We start from the raw sequence: 27,438 nt of genomic DNA on the forward strand, positions 1-27,438 counted from the left end.
TATATATTTATATTAAAACAAGACTGGATCCCAATACGGAGCCTTAAGGAATGCCACACACAATACCAAATGTTATTAAATAAATGCATCTGGTTCCGAATAGAATTAACTGGAAAATTAAAAACTGTAATGTTGAACTTTAAAAAAATCATACACCTTACACCTAAATACCTTTTTTGTATGTATTTTGTTGGGTTCAACATAAAGTAATAATTTTCCAGTTAATAATGTACGCTATCTGGAAAATAGTTGTTTAATAAAATAAGTTGTTTCCTGCTTCTAAGATTTTTTTTCCTCCAGTGCCATATGAGATCATTTGGAACATAGTATCGAATGATCAATTGTGTCAAAAACTTTATTGAAATCATTGATAAAACTTCGTTTATCCATGCTGAAATCAATAAATAAATCAATCGAACTGAAGATCATTGATGATGATGATTACTGCCTCTCCGCTGGAAATTCAGCCGACATTTACGCTTGGGCGGCTCCGTATATCTCTTTTACCAGTTTCTTCCAATCGGATCTTTCATTGGCTAGTTGTTTAAGTTGTTTGATGTTTTTCTTTGTTTTCAATTGTCCGGGATATTTGATGTTTGTGTTCTGCTTATAAAGGGTGAGTAGGTCGTTGCTGAGAGTTATTGGTAGGGTGGTTCTCGGTCTTCCTCGAAATGTTATATTGGTAGTGTTTCTGAAATAATAGCGTATTGCTCTTTTAGCTGGTGTACATGGGTCTTGTCTGAGTATGTAACCCAATATTCTCCATCTTGCATCGACTATTTCTAACTAAATTGGTTTTGTTCCTGTCCTTCTGTATAAATTTATGTTCGATATCTTGTCTGGGAACCTGATACCTATAATTTTGCGAAGTTGCTGTCTGTGAAATGTGTCAAGTTTATGTGCTTCTTCTTTTGTGAGTCCCCATGTTTTGGAGTTGTAGAGTAATATACTTTTAACCAGTGAGTTGTACAGCTTAATACGTAATTTTAATTTAATTTATCTTTTCGAAGCCACATCATTGAAGATCATTAACAAGATTAATTGAATATAATTTAGTACTGAACTTTTGTTTAAAGCCATATTGGTTTTGTCTAGCAATTGCAATTTTTCAAAATAATTGATCAATGTATTTTTGTAGTTTTTATAATCCAGAAATAAAGTGGGTTCAAAATATGACTTAACAACATTAGAACATAATTTGTGCTTAATGGATTTTAGTAATCCATGGTTTTTTATGTGCTTAATAAGGTTCTTTGTAGTCCTGTCTTAGATACAAGAAATTGAAAAAAAAAAGTTTAGTTTTTTGAAAAGAAATGAGATCGATATCTAGCTTTAAATGAAGTAATTGGAAAATTAAAAACTGTAATGTTGAACTTTAAAAAAATCATACACCTTACACCTAAATACCTTTTTTGTATGTATTTTGTTTCAGTTTGTAAGTTATTCCATATTTTAGCTCCTGCGACTTTGTGTTTTTCAGAATCTCATTACACCACTGTTTCAAATAATTACAAGTTTAGTAGTGTTCAAATTAGACCTACTACTGTACATTCGAATTAATCCAGTAAAAGTCATACTGTATGTAAAACTAATTTAAACTTACTTTGTTCAAATGGAATAAAAAGTACCATCAGTAACGTCGACAACATGACGATGTCTTCTTTTCTGATTCTTGAGTCGATGTGATAGACCACCGATTCGTTATTCATGTACGTGACTTTTTTTACACACGGAGTAACCAACTAAGAACACTCAACAACAATGTTCATATATAGACATCTGGAAAGACGTACTGGAATTTGTACCTGTAAGACGCGAATAGAAATCGCTTTGAATGACGTAGGTTATCATGCCGTATTTGGCTATGTAGGGCGGGCCGTATGTAAATATGGATTTCGAATCAACCAATGATCAAACGGACGTCATTTTGGTTTCAAAAAGAGTACTTACGATCTATTACGATACGATTTATTTTATCTTGTATATTATGATAAATTGTTTAATTAGGGTTCTAAAATGAAAAAAAAAAGAAAATGAAACTAAAAAATGAAACTAACAAACAGTGAGAAAAAATGTCTAAATATGCACTGTGGTCATGTTACAAGAGTTGACAAACAATATGATTATCGGATAAAAGTCCTAGAATTTAGAAAACCTTTTGCTATTTTCCCCCTGACTGCAAAGGGAAAATTGTTCTTTCTGTGTGAAATATTTTAAAGTGAGATAGATGATAATGATCAAACAAAAAGGTTATTTGGACATTACCTTTTTAAACTTCTTTTTTATAGAAAAATGTAAGAAAATTAATTCAAAAATGTTACTGATGAAGGATGTTATGATTTTATGTAATGATATGAAAGATAATGTGAATGTGAATAAAAGTGGTGTTTACGCCACAAACTGAAACAACAGTTGTTGAAATATAAATTGTGAAAGGTATTATTTAAGAGTGTTGCCGAGTACTATTAGTAGAGCAGTTAATGACATGAGCTGTGCATTTTATTACCAAAGCATGAAACTTGGCACAAAGTTTCTTTAATGTATATAGATTCAAAATATCGGGGGGTGCCAAGTGTCCAACGTCCGGTATGGCGGCCATCTTGATTTCAAAATGGCCACCATAAAAACAAAAAATGTTCATATCCTGGCAACTATACACATTAGAGACTTAATTATAGTCTCAAATTGTTCACAAACTATATATTTCTATTTGCTCTAATGAAAATTTTCGTCCAAAAATGACCGGAAATGACGTTTCTTTCAGTTTGACCTTTGACCTCGTATTTGTATATCTCTGTAACTACTGGTCATTTTCAATCGATTTTGGTGTCATTTTGTTCAGAATAAATACATTTATATTTGTAGTAATGAAACATTTTCACATAAAATTACCGGAAATACAATTTATGACCTTTGACATTTATTTATTGATTTTTAATTAGGTGAATATACTATATGTGGTTTTTGTTGGTCTTTGAACTTTGACCTGATAGGCGTAATTATATTAAATGATTAATGGACTCAAATTGTATATAGCACATAAAATTTGTAAACATTGTGCTTGGTGGTAGGCCTACCATTAGTTCAATGATGTTGGCACCTTCTGATTCGCTAAAAGTTTTAATAGTTTGACAGAGGAAATAACATACATGTTATGGAATACCGTAAAACCTCGAAAAGGTGATAGTATGAGCTTCTTTTCGAGATAGACTGTATTTGAATGTCAAATGAAAAGTATGATGATCGTGTTTATATCAATATATTATTTCTACCCCTCCTTCTTTGTCTGTAGATGGTCTTATACCCCATTCTTTGTCTGTGGATGGTCTTATACCCCATTCTTTGTCTGTGGATGGTCTTGTACCCCCTTCTTTGTCTGTGGATGGTCTTACACCCCCTTCTGTGCGTGTTGATGGTATTACACCCCTTTCTTTGTGTGTGGATGGTCTTACACCCCTTTCTTTGTATGTAGATGGTCTTCCACCCCTTCTTTGTCTGTGGATGGTCTTACACTTCCTTCTTTGTCTGTGGATGGTCCTACACCCCCTTCTTTGTCTGTGGATGGTCTTATACCCCCTTCTTTGTCTGTAAGTGGTCCTATACCCTTTCTTTGTCAGTGGATGGTCTTACACCCCCTTCTTTGTGTGTGGATGGTCTTACACCCCTTTCTTTGTATGTAAATGGTCTTCCACCTCTTCTTTGTCTGTGGATGGTCCTACACTTCCTTCTTTGTCTGTGGATGGTCCTACACCCCCTTCTTTGTCTGTGGATGGTCTTATACCCCCTTCTTTGTCTGTAAGTGGTCCTATACCCTTTCTTTGTCAGTGGATGGTCTTACACCCCTTTCTTTGTCTGTAAGTGGTCCTATACCCCCTTCTTTGTCAGTGGATGGTCTTACACCCCCTTCTTTGTCTGTGGAGGGTCCTACGCCCCCTTCTTTTTCTGTAGATGGCCTTACACCCCTTTCTTTGTCTGTGGATGGTCTTATACCCCCTTCTTTGTGTGTGGATGGTCTTACACCCCCTTCTTTGTATGTGGATGGTCTTACACCCCCTTCTTTGTCTGTGGATGGTCTTATACCCCTTTCTTTGTCTGTAAGTGGTCCTATACCCTCTTCTTTGTCTGTGGATGGTCTGGACCCACTACTTTGATTGATTAAATCAGACATTGTTTCTTGTATGATTAGGAGACCAAGACCTTCAAAGTGAAAGTCCACAGGTGGATGCCTAAAAAGGTCTTGTACAGAACAGTATATTGTAGGTCCATGTCACTAATTTGAGGATTACTTGAATAATTATATTGAGATGTCTTTTACGAATTGATTTGGTTCGGATTTTGCTAAAAAATCAATGACTAGAGAAAATCGAGGAAAAGGATTCAGATGGTTTACAGCAAAGGCTCATTACCATAAAAATTGAGTACATTTGTTTAGATGCAACGAAAATGACCAAGAATTATGTGAGTTTCTGATTAATGAAAGTAGGTCTACTGTAGTAAGTACTTTGAAAGACGGTGTTCTCTTAACTCATGAAAATGAGAACTTTCCGAACTTGTCTCATATGCAACATCAAAGAGGCCAACGAAAGAATGCTACTTTACATCAAAAATATTTCCAAATGGCATCTAACAATTCAATTCAACTTTTATTTCAGACAATTGTCCATATGGTATAATTAATACATTACAAAAAAAAAAGAAAAGATGAAGGAGAGAGGACCAAAACTTTTATATAACGATTGACACATCACAGTTTAGCAAACAAGTCGGCATAGATGAGCTCAGTGATTGCTGTTTCTCAGTGATCTGTCATACTTTACGCCTATCCTATCACATCAAAAGTCAAAAATTCAGAATAATAAATTCCTGGTCATTTTTGCATTAAGTGTCATTTATTTCGGTAAAACAAATTAGGTGCATTTATACCAATGTAAACCACATACAGTATGTTCACATAATTATATATGTCAAAGGTTATAAATTGTATTTCCAGTCATTTTATGTGAAAATGTTTCATTACTACAAATATAAATGTCTCTATTCTGAACAAAATCACACCAAAATCGATTGAAAATGATCAGTAGTTACCGAGATATACAGATAAGAGGTCAAAGATCAAACTGGAGGAAACGTCATTTCCGGTCATTTTTTGACGAAACTTTTCATTAGAGCAAATAGAAATATGTGGTTTGTGAACAATTTAACACCAGAATCAAGTCTATACTGTTTATAGTTGCCAAGATATGAACACTTTTTGTTTTTATGGTGGCCATTTTGAAATCAAGATGGCCGCCATACCGGACGTTGGACACTTGGCACCCCCCGATATTTTGAATCTATATACATCAAAGAAACTTTGTAGCAAGTTTCATGCTTTGGTAATAAAGTGCACAACTTGGCTATTTTTATGGCCTTAACTGCTCTACTATATACCCATTTTGGTTGCACTCGCGCACAGTGATAATGAATAGGATTTAGTTTATCACTGTGCGCTACCATACCCATTTTTGGTTGTACTTGAGCACAGTGATAATAAATAGGATTTAGTTTAGCACTGTGCGCTACCATACCCATTTTTGGTTGTACTTGAGCACAGTGATAATAAATAGGATTTAGTTTAGCACTGTGCGCTACCATACCCATTATGTTTGCACTCGCGCACAGTGATAACTAGAGGGTACTCCGAGAGTACAAACCTCCGCCTACTGTAAAATTCCTCTACATAAAATGCCCCCTGAATATTTTTTTTTAACATTTTTTTTTATTAGTTCTAAGTGTAAATATGTTAACTGCACACTACAAAGTTGTGGATGACAGTGTGGTGTAATGGTTATGTATCCAGCCCCTCACAGTTGAGGTCGCTGGTTCAAGCCCCACTGAGGGTTTTTTTTTTTTTTATTATTTTTTTTTTTTTTATTTTTTTTTTTTTTGGTGGACCTTGATCTTTGACCCTGACCCTTCAAAATGTAACCACAATTATATGATGTGTCATTGATCATTGTGGCTAAGTTTGGTGAGAATCGGATCAAAACTGTGGTCTCTAGACAGTAAAATAGTTTTTTGTTAGTTGTGACCTTGACCTATGACCTTTCCCCCTCAAATTCGAACTCGTCCGAGCTTTTTGGGCATAGATCATTGTGTCCAAATTTGGTTAGAATCGGATTAAAACTGTGGCCTCCAGGCTGTTCACAGACACACACACAAACACACAAACACACACACAAACACACAAACACACACACAAACATACAGGGGTGAAAACATAACCTCCTTGGCGGAGGTAATGAATAGGATTTAGTTTATCACTTTGCGCTACCATGCCCAGTTTGGTTGTACTTGAGCACAGTGATAATAAATAGAATTTATTTTAGCACTGTTCGCTACCATACCCATTTTAGTTGCACTTGAGCACAGTGATAATAAATAGGATTTAGTTTAGTACTGTGGGCTACTATACCCATTTTGGTTGCACTCGCGCATAGAACATTCATTCTAAACCGCCCGGTGATATACTGAAATAATTAATTATTTTAAACGATAAGGATCTGTGGGAATGAGAAAAAGTCACCCAAACCGAGACTCGAACCCGGAGCCTTCTGTTTGATATGCGGATGTTCTAACCATTAGGCCACTGGGCTTTCGTAGTATTGTTCAAACTCGATTGAATAGCGACTTTTTAACACTCTCGGCGTGTTACGGCTGAACAATACTAGTCCCTCAATTGTACGCACACACCAGAGATCAAATTGATCAGTATTTTTAATTAATTAATTAAATTTCCAACGGTTTTTAAAATAATATTGTGTATATGTAAATCAATTGTGTTGCGTAGCACTGTGTCAATAATAATATATATCATACTGTCAAATTATAGAAACAGTGCTCATATTCAGAAAATGATCATATAATCGCGTCGAGCAGCATAGCTCATCGGCGAAAGTTGGAATGTATTCCGACTAGTTAAGCTTCCACTGATTGTAAGGGCGTTTGTTGTATGAGAGAATGTATTTATATAGATGAATGCTATAGAAATATAAACAATTTTTATTATGATCCTCTTCATTTATTGTTGTGGGAATGTCCTTGTCTCGCTGGTTTATAGTGTTATTAATTGATTGAGCTACAAACAATTTCCAGAAATTTAAATAATATTAACAAGATACTGATTATAATATTCAAAAGAATGTGAACATCTGGTTATTCAATAAAATATTGCATTGAGCTGTACACTATTCAAACAAATCATCCCATTTATTCAGTGCTCTAAAATGAAATATGCAATTCAACATTTGAAGATTTCTAATTCTATTACAGTAACTAGGAAGTTTCAAATGTTTAGAAGTATGTGTATTATTAAGCCTTAGAAATTGGACGAAATTATTTTAGATTACTAAATGTATTAAGTTTGAAATACAGTACATTATATCCCTTCCACATTACTCTAAGCATTGGTTTAACGATACCAAATGATAATCAGAATTCTCAACCAGATAATCCAGCAAAAACACAAAATTCATGTAAGTATCAGGAAGATCTGTATCTAGACAAAGTATTCCACCATCAGAAGTCTGTAACTTTTCTGAAATTATTCTCAGGGCCTTTGGTATACGTGCAACATCTCGGTGTCGGTAGTAATTCTCAACAGTCAGTAATGGTTCTGTAAAATACGGTATAAAAACATTCTTGGTAATACAAATAATAATACAGTAATCTTCTTTTGCTGTCCATTGTGTCCCATGATGAGTATATTATGTGGGTATATCTGTGTGTTTCCGAACATGCAGAAGTAGTTTCTTTCTTGTGCGGAAGGATCGTGAACAGTGTGCACAAAGATGGTCAAAAATAAAAAAACCATAGAAAGAATTTCTTATTGAAACATTCGCCTTTGCATCGGTTTTAATTATCCTTACGAAAAATTATACCCATCGTAGTTATATACTGTACTACCAATTGTTTATGTCTTTCTTTTATCTGTGCATTATGTCTATGAGTAGGCTCAATGGTGGAGTACGCCTTACCTGATTTAGGCGGAAAGTTAACAGAAGGTTTAATAATACGGAATCCTCTGTTTTTTAGCTGTTCCTTAACTGAACCACCGTCTTCATCAGGTGAATAAAACATCGGTTTTAAATTGAGTTCTTGAAGACGCATTTCAGAACTAACTACAGCTTCTCTGATCCAATTTGCCGACATCTTTTCAAAATGTCCAGCTGGATATGGATGATTTCCACGAAGACCAATAGTGTAGTACTTTGCCCAAGCTTTGACTAGTTCCGGCCATTCTTCAGCAAACTCACTGAACACAAACACAGTGACTGGTATTTCTATCTTATAAGACTTCAGTGTAGTTAATACTCTTACTGCATGTTTCTTACTCATGCCAACGTTCACTGTAATGGCTAGATTCCTGTCACCAGAGCATTTATTGTATACTTGTCCCGCTTCACCTGGAGCTGAATCTGGTATCTATAATGAGTAGTATGTACCGGTAATCAAAGGTTGAGCCAGTGAACAAGTTAATCGGTTTCCTCCTTCGTTACAAAGTCAGTCAGTAGGTCAGTCATCATCTCATTGCTTCATAAAGTAATAGTGAGTAGGCCTAAATATGTAGTCAGTGGATCAGTTAATGAGTCAAATTAATCAGTCAGTCAGCAATAAAGTTTACCATAGAATACTTGCCTGTATTGTGTGAATGGCATTGAAGTCTTCATATATTCTGTATTGACCTGCCCAATCTAGCATTTTCCTCCCTTTATTTTCAACGTCTTTGATTATTTGGGACGTCATAGAACGAGAGAGACCCACCGGCTGGCGCTGATGATATTCGCCATAATATCTGGAAATGGAATAGGATAACTGTTTTACGAAAGTTACATTAATCAGGCCCGTATGCAGCATTTATAATGGGGGGGGTGCGAGCGAAGCGAGCAACAATGGCTGGGGGCCAGGGGGCCGCCAAGGGCCCCCGGTCAGGGTCCAGGGGCCGAAGGCCCTGGAAAAATTTGCGTTATTTGACATTCTAAAGACTGATGTAAGACTCTCTGTTGTGGCTTGGGCTAGTTGAACGATGGACACCAGAACTTAACGCTTTCATGATGAGGCCAACTCAGCAGGGGTGGCGCCAGGATCTTCCCGACGCGGGGGCTACATTCTCCGACGAAGGGGCTATGCGAGCGAAGCGAGCATCACTAGGCTGAGGGCCAGGGGCCGCCAAGGGCCCCCGGCAACGCGTTCTAGCGTCATTTGAGGTCTTTTTAATCAGATTTAGGGTAGCCATTTTTTCCATTTTTTATAATGCATAAATAAAATACTGCGTGCAAAAAAACGATGCGCGATGACTGTTTCAATCCATATTTTTCAATTTAAAAAATAAAAGTTCAAAGAAAATTTTGAAAAATAGAGTTGGAGGTCCCGGAAATTGGACTTATTATACTTCAAAACATGAAAAAAAATATATAAGTCCCTATCATGGGTTGTGACTGAGCTAAGAAATGTTTGAAAAATAGAGATGTTAGGTCCCGGAAAATGTACTTCTTGTTCTTCGAAATATGACCAGCTTTATTGTTGGGGATGAGCTAAGAAAATGTTTAAAACTAGAGCTGCAGGTCTTCAAAAAATTGCATTTTATACTTTGGAAACATCAGGCCTAGAGGCTTAAAAAACGCAAGCGTAGACCTTTTTCAGTCGGGGAAAAAAGTTTATTCCTCCCAGGTGTATGCATGCGTACCATCTGGACTTCCGAGTGGTGAGAAATTCATGACATACAGGATATTGAAAATGTAATAACTATAGCTATAATGTTGGCTAAGCGAAAATGGCATGTTTTTTTGTTTAGTAATGGATGAAAAATTTATTTTAGGTGCCCCACGGTACAGAAGGTTACTTGTAAATTAAAAAATTGGTGAACAAACGAACAATTAACATAATTCGTTTTTGCTGTAGTGTAGCGTACGTCGACGCAGTACACGACGTAACCGTCGGTAAACTTCGCCTGGAAAATAACACATTACACATTTTGGTCCCTGGATGAAACTTGATATCACGCGTCTCGACCCAACGTTGAACGATTCGTACAAAGGGATACCGCCAGACAAGTGCGTACCTAGCTATTGTTTAGTAGTAAGTTAGATCGCTGGCAATAATGAATGCATATAAAGTGCATAATATCACTCTGACGTACTCTCACGGTCAATGAAACGTCGCGGTTTTCTAGGCGCTGAAGCTAGCTACGAAGTGAACGCGAACGCTTTTTACTGTATATTATATTCCCCGACAAAAAGTACACGTGTTCCCTGACGTTAAGTTGTCTGTATTTCTCCAGCAAACACTTTACCGCGTACATGAAGCGCTAAGCTATTACTTGTCGTCACATGATCGACTGCGCATGTTTTACATCGAGTTTGTAGTCAGTTCAGATTCCGTAATTTAATTACCGGTATTTTTTCATTTTATATTAGCATATTTTTGTTTGTATACCATTGATAATGTAAATTTTGTATATATATAATGATATTGTCTTTAGTTAAACAAGACAAGAAAAAATACCAACCGAGGAAAAAGTGGACCTTTTGGGACTTGGGGGGGGTGCGTCTGCACCCAACGCACCCCCCTTGGATACGGGCCTGTTAATGAAAGTTTAAATCACATATATCCAGTTGGATATATCGTCTATATCGTATTTAGGGTTTAAACAACAGCAATAAACTGACATAGCAATTAGACAGAAATACAGCCTTTGTTGCCGTACAATTAAGCTAGGTTTTATATTTAAAATAGACCCTGATATAGGAGTTTTCTTTCATTTAATGCATTATAAACATTGCTTTTCAGAAATATTTTGTATGGAAATTTGTATAGCGTCATTCCAACAATTTAGCGCTGTGGCTGTTACACTTGTTATTTTTAAATTTCACATAACATCGGATGACTTTTTTTTATTTTTATAATTTATCGTGCTTATAAACTAAGTCTCATTTGAGGCTTAGGGAGTGAAGTTGAAGGAGTCGTGAGTTACAAATATGGCACTAGGTCAGGATTTAACCAAGGACCATGAGATTGGAAGGCAAGCATGTTATCATCCAAGCTACAGCTACACTATTTGCTCCCTAAGTGCTGCCACGACAGTAGAGTATATGTGAACCGGTGAATGTTTAAATTATTTTGAAAGGCTTGAACTTTTCTTCTCTGTTCTGACTATAAAGGCGCCATGAACATCGTTTGATGTCCCACAAGATAATGTAGCTGTATATTTTGTAAAGAGAAGTTGGTATGGATAGAACATAAAATAGAAGGTAAAGATAGTCTACATAGAAAACTTCAAGATCCTTTATTAGCAAATTTACCAGCTGGTCTACGTTAGCACACTTTGGAGCACTTTCCTTGCAGACTCGTTTGTAAATTAAAGTTTTCAGGATAGACTAGGCTTTTATCAAAGCTACCTTTGGTGTGTATAGAAACAATTTCCAATTACTATAGGCTAATTAATATTATTGTTATGCTTAACGGTGAATTATTATCGTTAAATGCTATCTAAACAACATGGATTTCACAGAACTAGGAGTCCTTAAAAGCGAAAAAAAATTGTAAATCACAACATTTTATGCAGAGGGTGTAAATATATATAACAATATATAAATGTATTATAGAATTTTCGGTTATTAAATGTCGTACTTATCAATCCATGCAAATGTTCCGTCATTTAGCATTTTCTCAAGGATAAGGAATTCAGCGCCCTCGACGTCTAATTTTAAAATAACGTAGTCTTCCTTTCTCGTATTTTCCTGAATCCATTTTGACAAGTCTACAACTGGTATTTGCTTACGATAAGACAAATGTCTTGGTCCTCCAGTTTTGTCATCTTCTAGTTCATTTTTATCAACATAGAGAGATCCCCCTCCCCATTGAACGTCTCTTCCGTTGTTTTTGTCTTTATCTGGAGACCATGCCGACTCCATAAATGCGGTCATATTTCCTAGAGATAAGTTTAAACTTTCAATCGGTTTACAGATTTAAAAATAAATGAAAGACAATGGATTTAGTATACATGGAAATATAACGTACTTAAGACCAATTTACACAAACCAGCGGTAACGGTACATAGGCGGGAAACTAGCGTGTATCTTCCCGCGTTAGAATGTGTATCTATATCCTGAGCGTTCCGCTTAACCTCTGGTCCGCTCCGCGTTTTGTTGTGGACATGGTCATAAAATGTTCAAATTTTTCCCGCTTACCATTTACCGCTTACCGTTACCGCTCGTCTGTTTAAATTGGCCTTTAAAGAGTACATCCAAGAATGATTATTTATAGTCATTGTGTAATTACCATATTCTGAAGCTACTCCAACAGGACAATGCAGATAGTGTTTTTCGTATGGACTGAAATATGGTGCAAGGCGTTCATCGATTTCAAATGAATGTATTATAAACTGTTTTCCATCAGGATATGTCTCCCTAAATAACTCCACCGTGGATGCCATGTTTCCTCCGCAGTCCAGCAAGATTTTCCTGGGCCCAATATCGCTTGATTTTGAATAATCTTTATCGGGAACAGCACCCCTTTAAAAATAAATACAATATTTATCAATGTTCCCAGACGTTCTTAGCATAGAAATAACTGTCCAGTCAATACAGAGCAGCAACTATTTTCATTCAGTTATACTAATGTATTTAATTTTTATATTTCACTTCTTCTATAGTTTACCTCCCTCCCCCCCCCCCCCCTTATTAACAATACTTAAGGTTTATGAGTTGAATGGGAACAAAACCAGTTAAATCCTTATTCTCTCTCCAATCAACGAAAAACTTAAAACACAACCCCATCTGCTTCTATCTTGAATAAGTTCCTCAATCACTATTCAGAATTGTGTGGAATAGCACTATTATTGAATGGCAAATATTTTCTAATGCATTGTCCTTTGTCTTGGAGTTTTATTTAGTAGGCCTAACAGTGATAATGTATTAATAATCATTAAATATAAAATCTAACACAATAATTATTCTGGATATTTTATGATTACTTTGTTTTTTTTACTCTACTCTACTCTATAGCTCACTATGTCGGTCGGTCGGTCGGTCGGTCGGTAAACACTAACTTGTATATGGTCTTGTCTTGATATCAGTTTCATCTAGCTAAGTCAATTTTTTACAATGTATTCCTTATGGCCAGGAATCGATGTGGTTATGTTTTTACAGTGGTCTACGCACGATTTAACGAAATCACGTTTGTAATAATTATCTTCGCAAGCATGAATCACAATTAAATAAAATTTGGTACTCATAAATTTCAGGTCATATTTCATCATATGGCAATACAATTACGTGCATAGCGCATATAACGCATGCGTACGCGCGCTTAAAATTTTCAAAATTATTTTCGATGAAATTAGAGTACGTTTCAGGCAATTTTAAGCGTTTAAAAAATTGCCAATTAATTAATTAATAATTAATGAGTGCGCAGTTTTTTACACGCGCACTGCACTCTTTTTGCTCGATTTCTGTTTTACAACCTTTCTTTAATAACATCATCAAGAATCTCCATGTAGTGCTTTCTTTTTCAGTCCTTGGTTTTCTCCTCTTGCCACCTCTTCTGATAATCTATAAGATTTTCTTTTTCATCTACCACCTTCTCCTTTTTAAAGCAAATTGCAGCATCCACTGTAGTATTTTTACTCTACAGCTCACTATGTCGATCGGTTGGTGGGATGGTTGGTCGATCGGTTTGTCCGTCGGTTTGTCGGTCGGTAAACACTAACTCAAATTTGAGCACGCGACTGCAGCCATGTTTATGGCCTTGTTCCAAATCAATTAGGAGGCATAGCAAGAATAGTTAATTATAAAAAGGTTTCGATCAATACATTTTTTGAATTTGATCCACACTCTCGTACCCGAGTCACCCATATAAACTCAAGTTTAAAAGCTCTCTTAATATAAGGAGGGACACGTTCTCCATGAGAGTTATTCTGATGGAATGCTCTGTCTACGGATAGTTTCATGTGCTACTGTAAACTCGTTCAAAGCAAAACTTAACGTCGCATGGTCCAACCACCCGCTGAAGTTTTCACCTTATATTGAATATGACTTTATCGTCAAGAGGGCCGGGCTATTAAGCACTGAGTGCTTCACCTCGATCCCGTAGACGAAACTGTACGGGAAACAAGTAAATTGCTGGGTAGAAGCAAACATATTTAGATTGCGTTTGAAACGATACAGGACTATGTTGTATTTTTTTGTCCTGTGTGGGTTCGTGTTACCTTTATTATACTCTATTATAAATATTATATTTACAAGAATATGGCTTTAGTCCAGTTTCACCCGGTATATATGCCTCTCCTTAAAATAACGTCTAACATATTTTAGTTATTGCAAAATAAAAAATACTTTACCCATTCCACCATCCAAAAGATGACATGTCTCTGTCTTTTTTCTTGTAAAACTACATTATTTGTAAAATCACGATGAAAAAGAGATGCTAAAGCAATTCCAACAGTAAAGGATAACATACATTTACTTATAGTTTTCATTGAACGAATTCCGCTTATTGTCATCGTCGACCAGTTTAATTGAAATAATACTGTACAAACTGTTGAAACAACCTTCAATATTACTATTAGCCTAATGCTGCTAACACAATTAATTATGTATATTTAATGGGGGCAGTAAGTTAATAGATATATATGTGAACCAACGAGGCCATGACAGCTTTCAGCATCATACACAGTTTAGGATAAAAAGCTCTTATAATCTGGTTCAAATGTCCACCTAAATTTATTTTTTTTAGTAGTAAAACAAACAATTTAGAACGACGTTTTTGAAAAAAAGAACCTCCACAATATTATCACCATTTATCATCACGCTATTCGTCTTTAAAAATATAAATGGCTTTGAAATATAGACCTAAAAAGAACTTTGTCCCACGACACAAAAAACATTGCGTAATAAAAAAAATGATCACATTCATAGGCCTAAATAAACTTTATTCAATAATCAATTTCATAATTAATGATTTACATTATTTGTTGATTGAAGAGGAAGCAGGTTTCAATTTTTATGCCTTAAAAATACAGTAATTAATATGAAAACTTAATATGAGACCTAGCTGTTGAATACCGTTGAAGAGGATTTTATTAACCCCTTTTACAAGTAAATAATTTATCACTCATGGAAGAGGCATGTTTAAATTCGTTGTTTATAATAAGTCAGGCAGCATTTGTCACTATATTAACTTTACTTCATATATTTAGCCAAGTTTGATTTTTCACTTTTAAGTGATCAAGGACATCACAAGACACAACTTCCAACTTGTTGTCCAAATTCTAAACGCGTTTTTCATTCGCTGGGGGCGCTTTTTCAAAATGGCCGCCTATGCTATCAAGTACTTATATCTCGGCAACCACTAATCGTAGAGACTTGGTTTTAGTCTTAAAATGTTCGTAAGGTACATAATTCTATTCACTATAATGGAACATTTTGCCCTAAAATGACCGTAAATACTATTTCTGACCATTTGACCTTTAACCTAATCTTATCATATCTCAATAACTATTGGTCAGAAAGAGTTGATATTTATCCCAAATTGTTCAGAAAATACATGTTTCTATTTGCTTTAATGCAAAGGTTTGTTTAAAGATGGCTGGAAAAACCATATCTAACCTTTGACCATAACCTGTGTGATATCCACAACATGTTGGTTATAGATAACATTTTTCGACAGATTGCTCAGAACATCCATATTTGTAACACATTATTGATTTTTGAATTATTGATGCTTTAAAACATTCACTTAAGCTTGGAAATTAAAGTTTTAAAATAAATAAAAGCCACTCATTATCTCCATACATAATCCTAGCCTGTGATTGGCTGAAAGTTCAAGCAGATTAGATTTCATGAGTTTAAATGGTAAGTGTTTTTTAAACCGATTTAAACAGTGTTTGCTGGGAAATCATACTTATTATTAGTACATATACATTTACTTGTATAATAATGTACCTATGCTGATATAAATATTGTACAGAGGCCTTAGTTAAATAGTTATAAACTATAGTTCCAGCCTAGGCCTTGTCGCTAACACCTAGCAAACAATGCTAGCCTGGTGAGATCCCCGTGGAACTCAGTGACAAGCCAACTCAGTGCCTGGCATGGTAACCTCCGATGATGTCAGTCAAACGATTGAAAAGCAAGACCAATTAGGAAAAGAAGCATTGGATAAATTTGTGACTTCACGAATGGTTGAAAAAACCGTAACATTTTTGGACCCTCAAAAGAAAAACAACTTCTCTTATTTCAAGCATGTAGGAGCAGTGGTGAAAACCAAAATTAATGGTCAACTAGTTTCAATTAAGCAAGAGAGAAAGCTGGTGTCTAGATTGTTAGTTGTGGCGAAGAGCAGGCCAGAGTTCGCTCTAAAGGATGTCTTAGGCAACTATGAGTTCAATAGCACTCCACCATCAAATTTCCATCCAGATGGAAGAATGATAATGCTTTCTGGAAAATCCAAGGTATTGCAGTCAATAACAGAACTCCCTCTACCAGATAATGTCAGCAGGCCTGTACAGAAAGATGATAAAAAGCAGCATCAATCCCAATTATTGATGGCATGTGTGTCATCAATATGGTAAAAAAGGTGTCTGATAAGTTCAATGCTTCTGACTTTGCATCTGAATTTGTTAACCTGATTGTTGGTATGAGCAAACCATATGATGAAGTTCGTCTTTTATTTGATCAATATCTATCAGGATCTTTAAAAGAATCTACACGAGAAAGAGAACACAGAAAACAACTACCATTCACTACCATGTCAATGACAACACTGAGATTAAGAACATTAAGACATTTTTATCGCACAAAGAGACCAAAGCTGAACTTACAAAATATCTGTCAGAGAAGATACCTAATCACTTCAAGAACAACACGAAGAAGGTCCTAGTAACACATCACACGTCCATGATGGCAAACTGCAATCTCTCAGAAGTTATCATGATGCCAGAGATGAAACACGGACAACACACATTGGAAGAAGGGGACCAACTGGTCTTATTGTATGCCTTTGATTGTACGTTTGTATGAACAAAGACCCAAGTGCCAATGTTGACATATTTTCTGTAGATACTGATGTCTTATATCCTTTTAACAGGAAGCTATCCTCTACTTCCTCCAATGACCACATTTGTAGGAAAAGAGGGAAAAAAATACCTATATGGGAATGCTATTACCGACTTGGAAAACAAATATCAGCAGCACTGATTGGATGGTATGCATTTAAAGGTACAGATAACACAGGTACATTTGCTGGAAAAGGAGTGTCCGCCCATTTCAAAGCACTTTTGAAATGTGACGATGAAATACTAGATGCATTTGCTGTATATGGACTGACCTCTGAAATACCAAATTGGATTTTCAGGCAAATGGAAAGATATGTTTGCATATTATACAGTACTTCTAAGATCAAGGCAGATTATGTCACAGACTTGAGATGGATGTTATTTGCACAGAAAGGCAAGGAAGGACAACAATTACCCACAACCATGGAAACTCTTAGATCACACGTGGAAAGAGCATACTACATGTCTATTGTATGTAATTCATCATGCAAGCCAACTCCATCTATTCCACCAGCAACTGACTATTCCTGGTAACTAGAAGATGGTCACTTGAAGCCGGTATTTTTCAACAATCCACCAGCACCAGAAGCTCTTCTAGAAATTCGTCGATGTACCTGCAATGGTTCATGTTCAACAAATCACTGTAGTTGTAAGAAAAACAACTTGCTCTGTACTGATGCATATGAGTGTGGTGATGAATGTGAGAATACAAAGGACTGGAATGTAGAGCTAGTAGACGATATCGATGAACTTTATTGACTGGAGAGGGTAATCTGACTATATTCAATATTTATGGTATGTATTTATTTATTATAACAGTTCCATTGGTGATTTGAAATATTGATTTTGGAACAAGGGATATCATCAACAAAACCACAAGTACCGGTACAAGTTATAAACAATACTAGACAAATCTATAGTCTCTCAGTTGTGGATATTACATGCATTAGGGCAAGAGGTCAGATATGGCATTTCTGTTTGCTTTAAAACAAAACATTTAATTACAGTAAATATAAAAAGGCATACTGCGAACAATTTGAAACAAATGTCAAGTCTGTGTGACCATTAGTTACCGAGATATGATGATAGATGGTCAAAGGTCAAACGGTCAGAAATGGCATTTTCAGTCATTTATGCTCAAAATATTCCATTAGAGTAAATATAAATATGTACCTTACAAACATTTTAAGATTAAAACCAAGTCTCTACGATTAGTGGTTGCCGAGATATAAGTACTTGATAGCATAAGCGGCCATTTTGAAAAAGCGCCCCCAGCGAATGAAAAACGCGTTTAGAATTTGGACAACAAGTTGGAAGTTGTTCGTTGTGATGTCCTTGATCACTTAAAAGTGAAAAATCAAACTTGGCTAAATATATGAAGTAAAATACAAATGCTGCCTGACTTTAACCCATTAAAGTTGTTATCTAAGTAATGATTTGATTTTTAAATATGAAGATGAGTGTAAAAAATGAAATTGTGCTTATTTTTTTTTTAGAGAGGGCGTGCTCACATCCGTCATTTCTGCGTCACGTCATTTGAGGTATATTCAGCAGAGCGTCATTTCGACGATCGAGCATTCTCTCTACTTCTACGGAGCGCCATTTATGCCTTTATTTACTTACGAAATAGAAATAGAAATAGTACTACGGTAGCTGCTCCAGTGGACAAAATGTAGCACTAGTGGAGCGCAGTGATATAAAATAGAAATAAGTCACTAATGTTAATATCTTTTCGTATGTTAATACACTGTGCTCAAGTGGACCCAATTTGGAGCCAGGGGAGCACAGTGATATAAAATAGAAATAAGTCACTGAATTTTAATATCTTTTCGTATGTTAATACACTATGCTCAAGTGGACCCAATTTGGCGCCAGGAGAGCACAGTGATATAAAATAGAAATAAGTCACTGAATGTTAATATATTTTCGTATGTTAATACACTGTGTGCTCTGAAAGTGGACCTAATTTGGCGCCAGTGGAGCACAGTGATATGAAATAGAAATAAGTCATTGAATTTTAATATCTTTTCGTATGTTAATACACTGTGCTCAAGTGAACCCAATTTGGAGCCAGGGGAGCACAGTGATATAAAATAGAAATAAGTCACTGAATTTTAATATCTGTTCGTATGTTATTACACTGTGCTCAAGTGGACCGAATTTGGAGCCAGGGGAGCACAGTGATATAAAATAGAAATAAGTCACTGAATGTTAATATCTTTTCGTATGTTAATACACTGTGTTCAAGAAGTGGACCCAATTTGGAGCCAGTGGAGCACACTGATAAAAAATAGAAATAAGTCACTGAATTTTAATATCTTTTCGTATGTTAATACACTGTGCTCAAGAAGTGGACCCAATTTGGAGCCAGTGGAGCACACTGATAATAAATAGAAATAAGTCACTGAATTTTAATATATTTTCGTATGTTAATACACTGTGCTCAACTGGACCCAATTTGGAGCTAGGGGAGCACAGTGATATAAAATAGAAATAAGTCACTGAATTTTAATATCTTTTCGTATGTTAATACACTGTGCTCAAGTGGACCTAATTTGGCGCCAGTGGAGCACAGGGATATAAAATAGAAATAAGTCACTGAATTTTAATATATTTTCGTATGTTAATACACTGTGCTCACCACATGGACCCAATTTGGCGCGTGCGCCAGTGAGCACACAGTGCAGTGATATAAAATAGAAAAAAGTCAAAGTTAAGATATTAAAATTCAGTGACTTATTTCTATTTTATATCACTCTTCCTGTGCTCCCCTGGCTCCAAATTGGGTCCACTTGAGCACAGTGTATTAACATACGAAAAGATATTAAAAATCATTGACTTATTTCTATTTTATATCACTGCTCTCCTGGCTCCAAATTGGGTCCACTTGAGCACAGTGTATTAACATACGAAAAGATATTAAAATTCAGTGATTTATTTCTATTTTATATCATTGTGCTCCCCTGGCTCCAAATTAGGTCCATTTGAGCACAGTGTTATTAACATACGAAAAGATATTAACATTCAGTGACTTATTTCTATTTTATATCACTGTGCTCCTCACTGGCGCCAAATTGTGTCCACTTGAGCACAGTGTATTTACATACGAAAAGATATTAAAATTAGTGACTTATTTCTATTTTATATCACTGTGCTCCACCGGTGTTAAATTTGGTCCACTGGAGCAGTTACCGTAGTACTATTTCTAATTTAGAAGTAAATAAAGGCATAAATGGCGCTCCGTAGAAGTAGAGAATGCTCGATCGTCGAAATTAATGACGCTCGTCATATTTGCTGCAGCAGCAGCGCGCATGCGCTGCGTGAGTTGTCAAGTTTATTTTTAGAGAGTGTGAACATCGTGAAAAAATACGAATCAAATTTCTTCTATTTTAGTGGCGATTCAATTATTATTTATGACTTCTAGTGCTTTGAATAACAAATATGACTCTGTTGAGTTCCCATTTTGTGATGAGGTCACCAAATATGAAAAACTTACCAAAATTGGTCAAGGAACATTTGGGTAAGAGAGAAGTCAATCCGGCGCCGCGACGACCTGTGTGTCGTGCCGTGGGCTTGACTCTGGGGAGAGAGGGACAATAAACATGCTAGTAGGCCTAGCCTAGGCCTATATGCCTAGAGAGTTAGACATAAGACCGTTTTGGCCACAGGCTAATTTAGTTAGGTAATTAGCCTGGTTGCCTGTAGAGTCAAATGCAAATAGGCTAATGTAATAAGTGTAGGTAGGCCTAACCCTCTCACTAGCTAGCTAGGCTAGTAGTAGTACTAGTAGTAGGCCTACCTCTACTAGCGGAGTATGGTCGAAGCGGCCACCAGTTTAATAACGTAATTTGTATGGAACGCTATGCGTGCTTTAGCTTTGATGGTCGTTGTCAACGCCATGGCCTATAGCGAGTTGAGTTACAGCTAAAAGAGTATGGTCAAACCAATAAATATAAGCCAAAAATCATGTACTATCGAATCTTTATATTTTTATAATAATTAAGTTTGCCTGCCTGTACTATTGAACCTTTAATAATGTATGTACAGTATTGCCGAATCTTTATATCTCGTTTACATACTATCGAATCTTTATACAGTATGGCAATAATAATTTACATACGGTATTGCCGAATCTTTATATCTCGTTTACATACTATCGAATCTTTATACAGTATTGCATTAATAATTTACGTGTACGGTATTGCCGAATCTTTATATCTCATTTACATACTATCGAATCTTTATACAGTATTGCATTAATAATTTACGTACGGTATTGCCGAATCTTTATATCTCATTTACATACTATCGAATCTTTATACAGTATTACAATAATAATTTACGTACGGTATTGCCGAATATTTATATCTCATTTACATACTGTACTATCGAATCTTGGTTTTTATTATTAGTAATAGGGTGTGTTATACATTTAAGTGTTATTCCATTGTAATACATTGTTTGTGTTTTCAATAAAGCAACGTGGGGACGAATACGCCAGAAGAACGCGCACCTTCTTCAGCACTATTCCTGGCCGCAAGTCGAGTTATTAGCAGGAATTCGCATAATTAATTACCGTACCGTACAGACACTTGCATCTTATTTTAGTATTTAAAACTCATTTTAAATTGAACAATATTTATATATTTGAAGGTATACAATAATGTAGAATATTAAATAAATAAATTGCTGTCTTGTAATTAAATTATGATTGCGAACACTACTAGTTACTTTACTAATTAATTAATATACAATAACAAAAATAAATATATATATTTTGATATACTTTATTTAAAAAATATATATAATTCCTATTAATAATTGGCTTATTATATATTATATCAATATACAATACAAACACCACAATGTATTTTATTGGCTTTATTAAAGTAACATATCATTTAGAACAGTTAAAATAAGTAATCATCGATTCGCCTTTTCGTTTAAAAGAACATATCACAATCAATCTGTAAAAAAAGAAAATAAATTACATAATAATGTAGATTGTTATTTACGTCCGAGGTAAAGAAAACCTGTCGAAACAATGACAATCAAAGATTACAAAACAACGACAATCAAAGCACACACGGCGTTCCATAAAGATTACCGTTATTGAACTAGCGGCCGCTTTGGTTGGCGGCCGCTTCGACCGTAATTCCCTCTAGCTAGGGGCCAGGCTATATAATTATTTTTAATAGGCCTAGTCTAGTTAGGCCTATTAAAATATATTATAGGCTACTAGTCTAGGCCTATTATTATTAGTCTAGTAGGTCTATAAATTGTCAGACGATCGGGTCCATATTCCAACCAAGACGATCGTGTGGACGTTCGGGCCCCAACATAATTAAATGATCGGAACCATTCTAAAATAAAAGAAAGACGATCGGGTCCATGAAAATTAGTAAGTTATAATTGTTCACCATAAAATAAGGTGTTCTTGATACAAATGTAATCAACTATGTAAAAGAATTATAAATTGTATATTATGTGTGTGTCAAATCTAGTTATTCTTGTTTGTAATACTAAACCATTTTGTAAAAAGGCCTGTGTCTGCTAGACGTTATACTTTTGGTAGCAAAAAAACGGCATAAGAGTAAAATAAAAGCACATCAATCAAGCCCACAACTGCTGCTACACAGGAAGCACAGTCAGTTGGTCCCATGTACAATCAATAATTTGGTTAAATACTGTAACAACACTCATCCACTTGGTATGTAGTTGTGACAGTATGCCGAGAAGTCAATTAGAAACTAGAATGTATTTACAAAGGATATGTTCACTTGACTATCGGGCATTTTATTATTATATAATTATAGCAAGTTGAAAACTCGGATCTACAGTAATTCCTAAACACTTTAATTCATAAACAGACAGCCAGTGCTTTTTAAGCTAGGCCTAGACTAGTCGGAGTACTGTAGTGATTATTATTATTGTAGAATTACACTGTATTATCATTCATGTGGTTCTTTTATTTACTTTTTTTGCAGAGAGGTTTTCAAGGCTAGACACAAAAGAAACAGAAGAGTGGTTGCACTTAAGAAAGTTCTCATGGAAAATGAAAAAGAAGGAGTAAGTAATGACTGGTACTGTAGATACATGGGGGTAGAGGGAGAGAGGAGTCATGTTATTTTATGGGGGAGGGCTGAGATAACACTAAAACATTAACATTTGTCGTATTCGATTGGGAACTTTCGTTGTCAATGTAAAGATTCGTTGAGTACTTTTTGTATTCAAATTGTAAATTTGTGCTCAACAGAAAGTCATTCGAATAGAAAACGTTGACAATGAAAGCTGTTTCGTTAAGAACAATCTCAACGCTCAAAATACTCTGTTAAAGAAGTACTCAACGGAAAAACTGTACTCAACGGTGAAAGTCTAAATCGAATACGACAATTATATGACAATCAAAGTTTTGTGATTTGTATTGCCAAAACATTAAGCGTTTGAGACAGGATTGCCATAATCCATTAAAAATAATACTAAGCATTTATAAAGCGTTCTTAAATTGCTGTGTCTTAAGCCTTCTTGTCTACACTATCAAACTTTTTTATGTGACAAAAAAAATGTGATGTGCCCATATATGGACATAATGATGTCATATCACTATCATATTTAAGCATATCACTACTTTTTTGTCAGACTAGGTTGATAGTGTAGACAGAGCTTTACAGCACTAATGACCACAAGTTTGTTTGAACTTTGTGGGATCATGCTCTGTGGTTGTGTTTTTAATATAATTTGTTCAGTGTAGGACAAGTCTATTTAAAAAAAAACCCAATTTAACCGTACAGAAGTAGATTGGGTGTACACTATTTCTCCTTGTGTATACTTTGAAAAACCAAGTACATCTTTTGAAATGAGAGGGGATTTTACAGTGTTCTACATTTCGCACTGTCCCCTAAGATAGATGAATTGGCACATTTGTTAAAACAAAAAATAAACCTCCAACCTACCAAATTGTTATACTATGTGTTATACAAATAGTATTTAATATTAATTAATTATATTATTTGTTTATGTACAATTCTTACAGTTTCCGATTACAGCCTTAAGAGAAATCAAAATCTTGCAACTTCTCCGACACGAAAATGTGGTTCATCTAATTGAGATTTGCCGAACAAAAGGTACATGAAGTCGAGTGCAGTAACGTACTATTACTGTAAAGGATCTAAAGAGCACCACAACACAGCACTACAAATTTAAATGTGAAACAAATTTCATCTGTTTTAAGTTTAGTAATGGGTATAACACTGAAATAAATTCCTGTCATTTGATTGGACAATAAAACGCACTATTACACAATCTTGCAATAAATATTCTCGCTTATGAAGAAAATAAAACACCAAAGCAGTCAATTAATTAAAAATTTCTTTAATGGAAGGCTTTTTGAAAATTATTGAATCATTAATTATTAAACTTTGAAAGCCCATCATTTGTGTGACTGCTGTGTGTTGCTTTTTTATCAATTACAGTATATACATAAAACTTTTTATTTGCCGGATATACATTACTTAAACCCGTTTTGAGTTTCCTCACTGAAAGTCAGTATAATTATACTACTTATAAGCCGATATGTTTGTGATAAATAGGCTGGCATAGCTTGCCATGGAGTACATACAGTAAGATATGTATGTATATCAGTAAAAAAGCGTTCAAAACCAGTTTCTGAATAATTCTGTTGCTACTTCTTTTTTTTTCAGCAACAGCATATAACCGTTTCAAGGGAAGTATCTTCTTAGTGTTTGAGTTCTGCGAACATGATTTAGCTGGGCTACTAAGCAATGCAAATGTCAAGTTCTCGCTTGGCGAGATAAAAGAGGTTGTGAAACAGCTTCTAAACGGACTCTACTATATCCATAGTAACAAAATACTACACAGAGACATGAAAGCAGCTAATATTCTTATAACAAAGGAAGGCAAGTTAAAATTAGCAGACTTTGGTCTTGCCAGGGCTTTCAGCCACGCTAAACCTAGCCAGCCGAACAGGTACACAAATAGAGTTGTCACATTATGGTACCGACCACCTGAGCTATTATTAGGTGAAAGAAATTACGGTCCACCTATAGATATGTGGGGTGCTGGGTGTATCATGGCTGAAATGTGGACGAGAAGTCCCATAATGCAAGGCAACACAGAGCAACATCAGTTGACCTTAATATCACATTTATGTGGGTCAATTTCGCCAGAAATATGGTCAGGCGTTGACAAACTTGAATTCTTTTCTAAACTTGAACTTCCAAAAGGTCACAAACGAAAAGTAAAAGAACGACTCAAAGCCTACGTGAAAGATCAGATTGCTTTGGACCTGATTGACAAACTGTTGTGGCTTGACCCGTCCAATCGTATTAATAGCGATGATGCCTTGAATCATGATTTCTTTTGGTTAGACCCGCTACCGTGTTCACTGCAAAAGATGTTGTCGTTACATACGCAATCCATGTTCGAGTTCCTTGCGCCACCACGGAGGCGAATCCAACAGCAAGCGCAGCATTCTGCTGTCCCACCACGAAGATCGGCAAACTTACCACAATCACATGATCAAACATTTGACAGAGTGTTTTGAGTCGGTTGATTATGTCTAGTATTGTAAGTACAGAAATTGTCTGTCTTATCATTCAATCGACGGAAAGTATTATAAATGGATTATAAAGAGATGGAAATGATGGTAATGTTTCTAGATCTATTGTTTTCTAAGGATTTTGTACTGTACAAAAGTTGTACTTAGAGTACGTAAAGCAGGGATTGTTTTATTTACCATAAGTAGGTCTTGCCCAAATGAAACCAACTTACCTCAGTTAGTAACTGAACAGGCCCATTAATATCCAGGCATGGTGTGCTGTGCATTAGTGTGGTCACAAAGAAACACACCATGCACTTTGTATAATTTATAGCATGTTTGCAACTCGAAACATCCTCAGACACAAACTATTAAATTATTCTTATTTTTAGTTAAACATTATTAATCATGTTATAACATAATAATACACAGTCTGTGTTTGTCAATAATAAATTGTACATTCCAAATCATTTTTTATGATAAAATGTAAAATGCTTCTCCAGTATCATAGCATATTCTATAATACAGGTGTCACATGTGATACAGTTGCATTATGAGATATCCTATCGACGCACGTCATACTAACACTGTATGTGGAGATAAAGTACTGAAAATTTCTACTGTACATACAATGTTACCGTAAATAGAAATCCGCAACTTATTGATCAATCAATATTTGACTTTCATTTTTATGAATTATGTTACTAACTCATATTAAATATGTTGATGATGATAACTGCAAAATATGAATATTGTATTTATTACTCAGTAGTTTTTTATATTTAACCAAGTTATTGCTAAAATTTCCTTTTTTCACACAATAATGTAAATCAATTAAATGTATTTCAATTTAAAATGTATTATGTCCACTGTACTGTAAATGGGTAATAACCCAAATATTAATATTTATAAAATATACAGTAATTTATTAATCCCATAATGTATCATTCTGAAGACAATTGTAAAATTAAATTATGCATTATTACAATAAAGAGATGAACAACTTAATAATTTTAACTATTGTTTTTAATAATAATAATTACTGTATCATATGTGTATATATTTTTTTTTAATCATTATTTTTAATTGCACCACGTAATTGTTAAATATATATCTTGACACTTTCATTGTTTTTATAAAACAATTTCCAAATTGCTGTAGTAAGTATTGTTTTGTATATATTTATTAAGTGAGGCGAGCACGCCATATTCAACCATGTCATTCAGTATTCTATAGTCAAGTTCGATTGTGCCAATAGAAAATGTTACTACCAGACACTCGGTCAACTGTGCTGGTAGACAATAATAAATGACATGCATGTTTGACCAATAGACAATTCCAATTATTCTCCCTTTATTTTGTATAACATTTAGTTTAGACTTTTCTGGTACAGTAGTACACCCTAAACAAAACCCTAAAAAGTTCTACATTTGTTTATCACACAAGTAAAACTAATAGAAAATAACCAATGATATTACATTTTGTGAAAATTGTGTAAATAGTAAATGTTTGTAAGACAAATACCAATAAAAATATCCTATTTTAGGTACTGCAGTGGGCCTACTGGTATTATTGTACATGCATGAGCATTTTTTGGAAAGTGTCAAATTTACATGTAAAGTAAAGTGGAAAGCTTTTCCCGTCCGTGGAACAATTCATGTGCGAAGGTTTTGCAAGCTCTGAATTCCCTGCATTGAAAACTGATGCTTAAACGTCTCATTTGATTTTCACATTGAAATCGTTCGTTGTGTAAAAATTGTGGTTCGCATGTAAATTGTTCAGTTTTCAT

The 27,438-nt window shown here is 35.0% G+C and overlaps 2 protein-coding genes across 3 annotated transcripts; one reads left to right on the forward strand and one right to left on the reverse strand.

Moving 5' to 3' along the window:
* Positions 1–7,061: 7,061 nt before the first annotated feature.
* Positions 7,062–15,723, reverse strand: LOC140046780 (uncharacterized). The gene is made up of 7 exons (XM_072091510.1): positions 15,645–15,723; positions 14,681–14,753; positions 12,319–12,551; positions 11,668–11,968; positions 8,677–8,833; positions 8,016–8,463; positions 7,062–7,654 (listed from the first exon to the last, which is right to left on the reverse strand). The coding sequence occupies exons 1-7, from the start codon at positions 15,721–15,723 to the stop codon at positions 7,434–7,436; spliced, it is 1,512 nt and encodes a 503-aa protein (XP_071947611.1). The 3' UTR covers positions 7,062–7,433.
* Positions 15,724–20,443: 4,720 nt separating this feature from the next.
* Positions 20,444–27,202, forward strand: LOC140047968 (cyclin-dependent kinase 9-like). Of its 2 annotated transcripts, none has more exons than XM_072092998.1 (4): positions 20,444–20,612; positions 23,080–23,161; positions 24,126–24,216; positions 24,793–27,202. In XM_072092998.1, the coding sequence occupies exons 1-4, from the start codon at positions 20,506–20,508 to the stop codon at positions 25,653–25,655; spliced, it is 1,143 nt and encodes a 380-aa protein (XP_071949099.1). In that variant the 5' UTR covers positions 20,444–20,505; the 3' UTR covers positions 25,656–27,202. The 2 variants fall into 2 exon arrangements, with proteins under 2 accessions (XP_071949099.1, XP_071949100.1); XM_072092999.1 differs by having other exon boundaries at positions 24,799–27,202.
* Positions 27,203–27,438: the final 236 nt, after the last annotated feature.

The sequence above is a fragment of the Antedon mediterranea genome, chromosome 4, assembly GCF_964355755.1.
Source record: "Antedon mediterranea chromosome 4, ecAntMedi1.1, whole genome shotgun sequence".
Classification (NCBI taxonomy): domain Eukaryota; kingdom Metazoa; phylum Echinodermata; class Crinoidea; order Comatulida; family Antedonidae; genus Antedon; species Antedon mediterranea.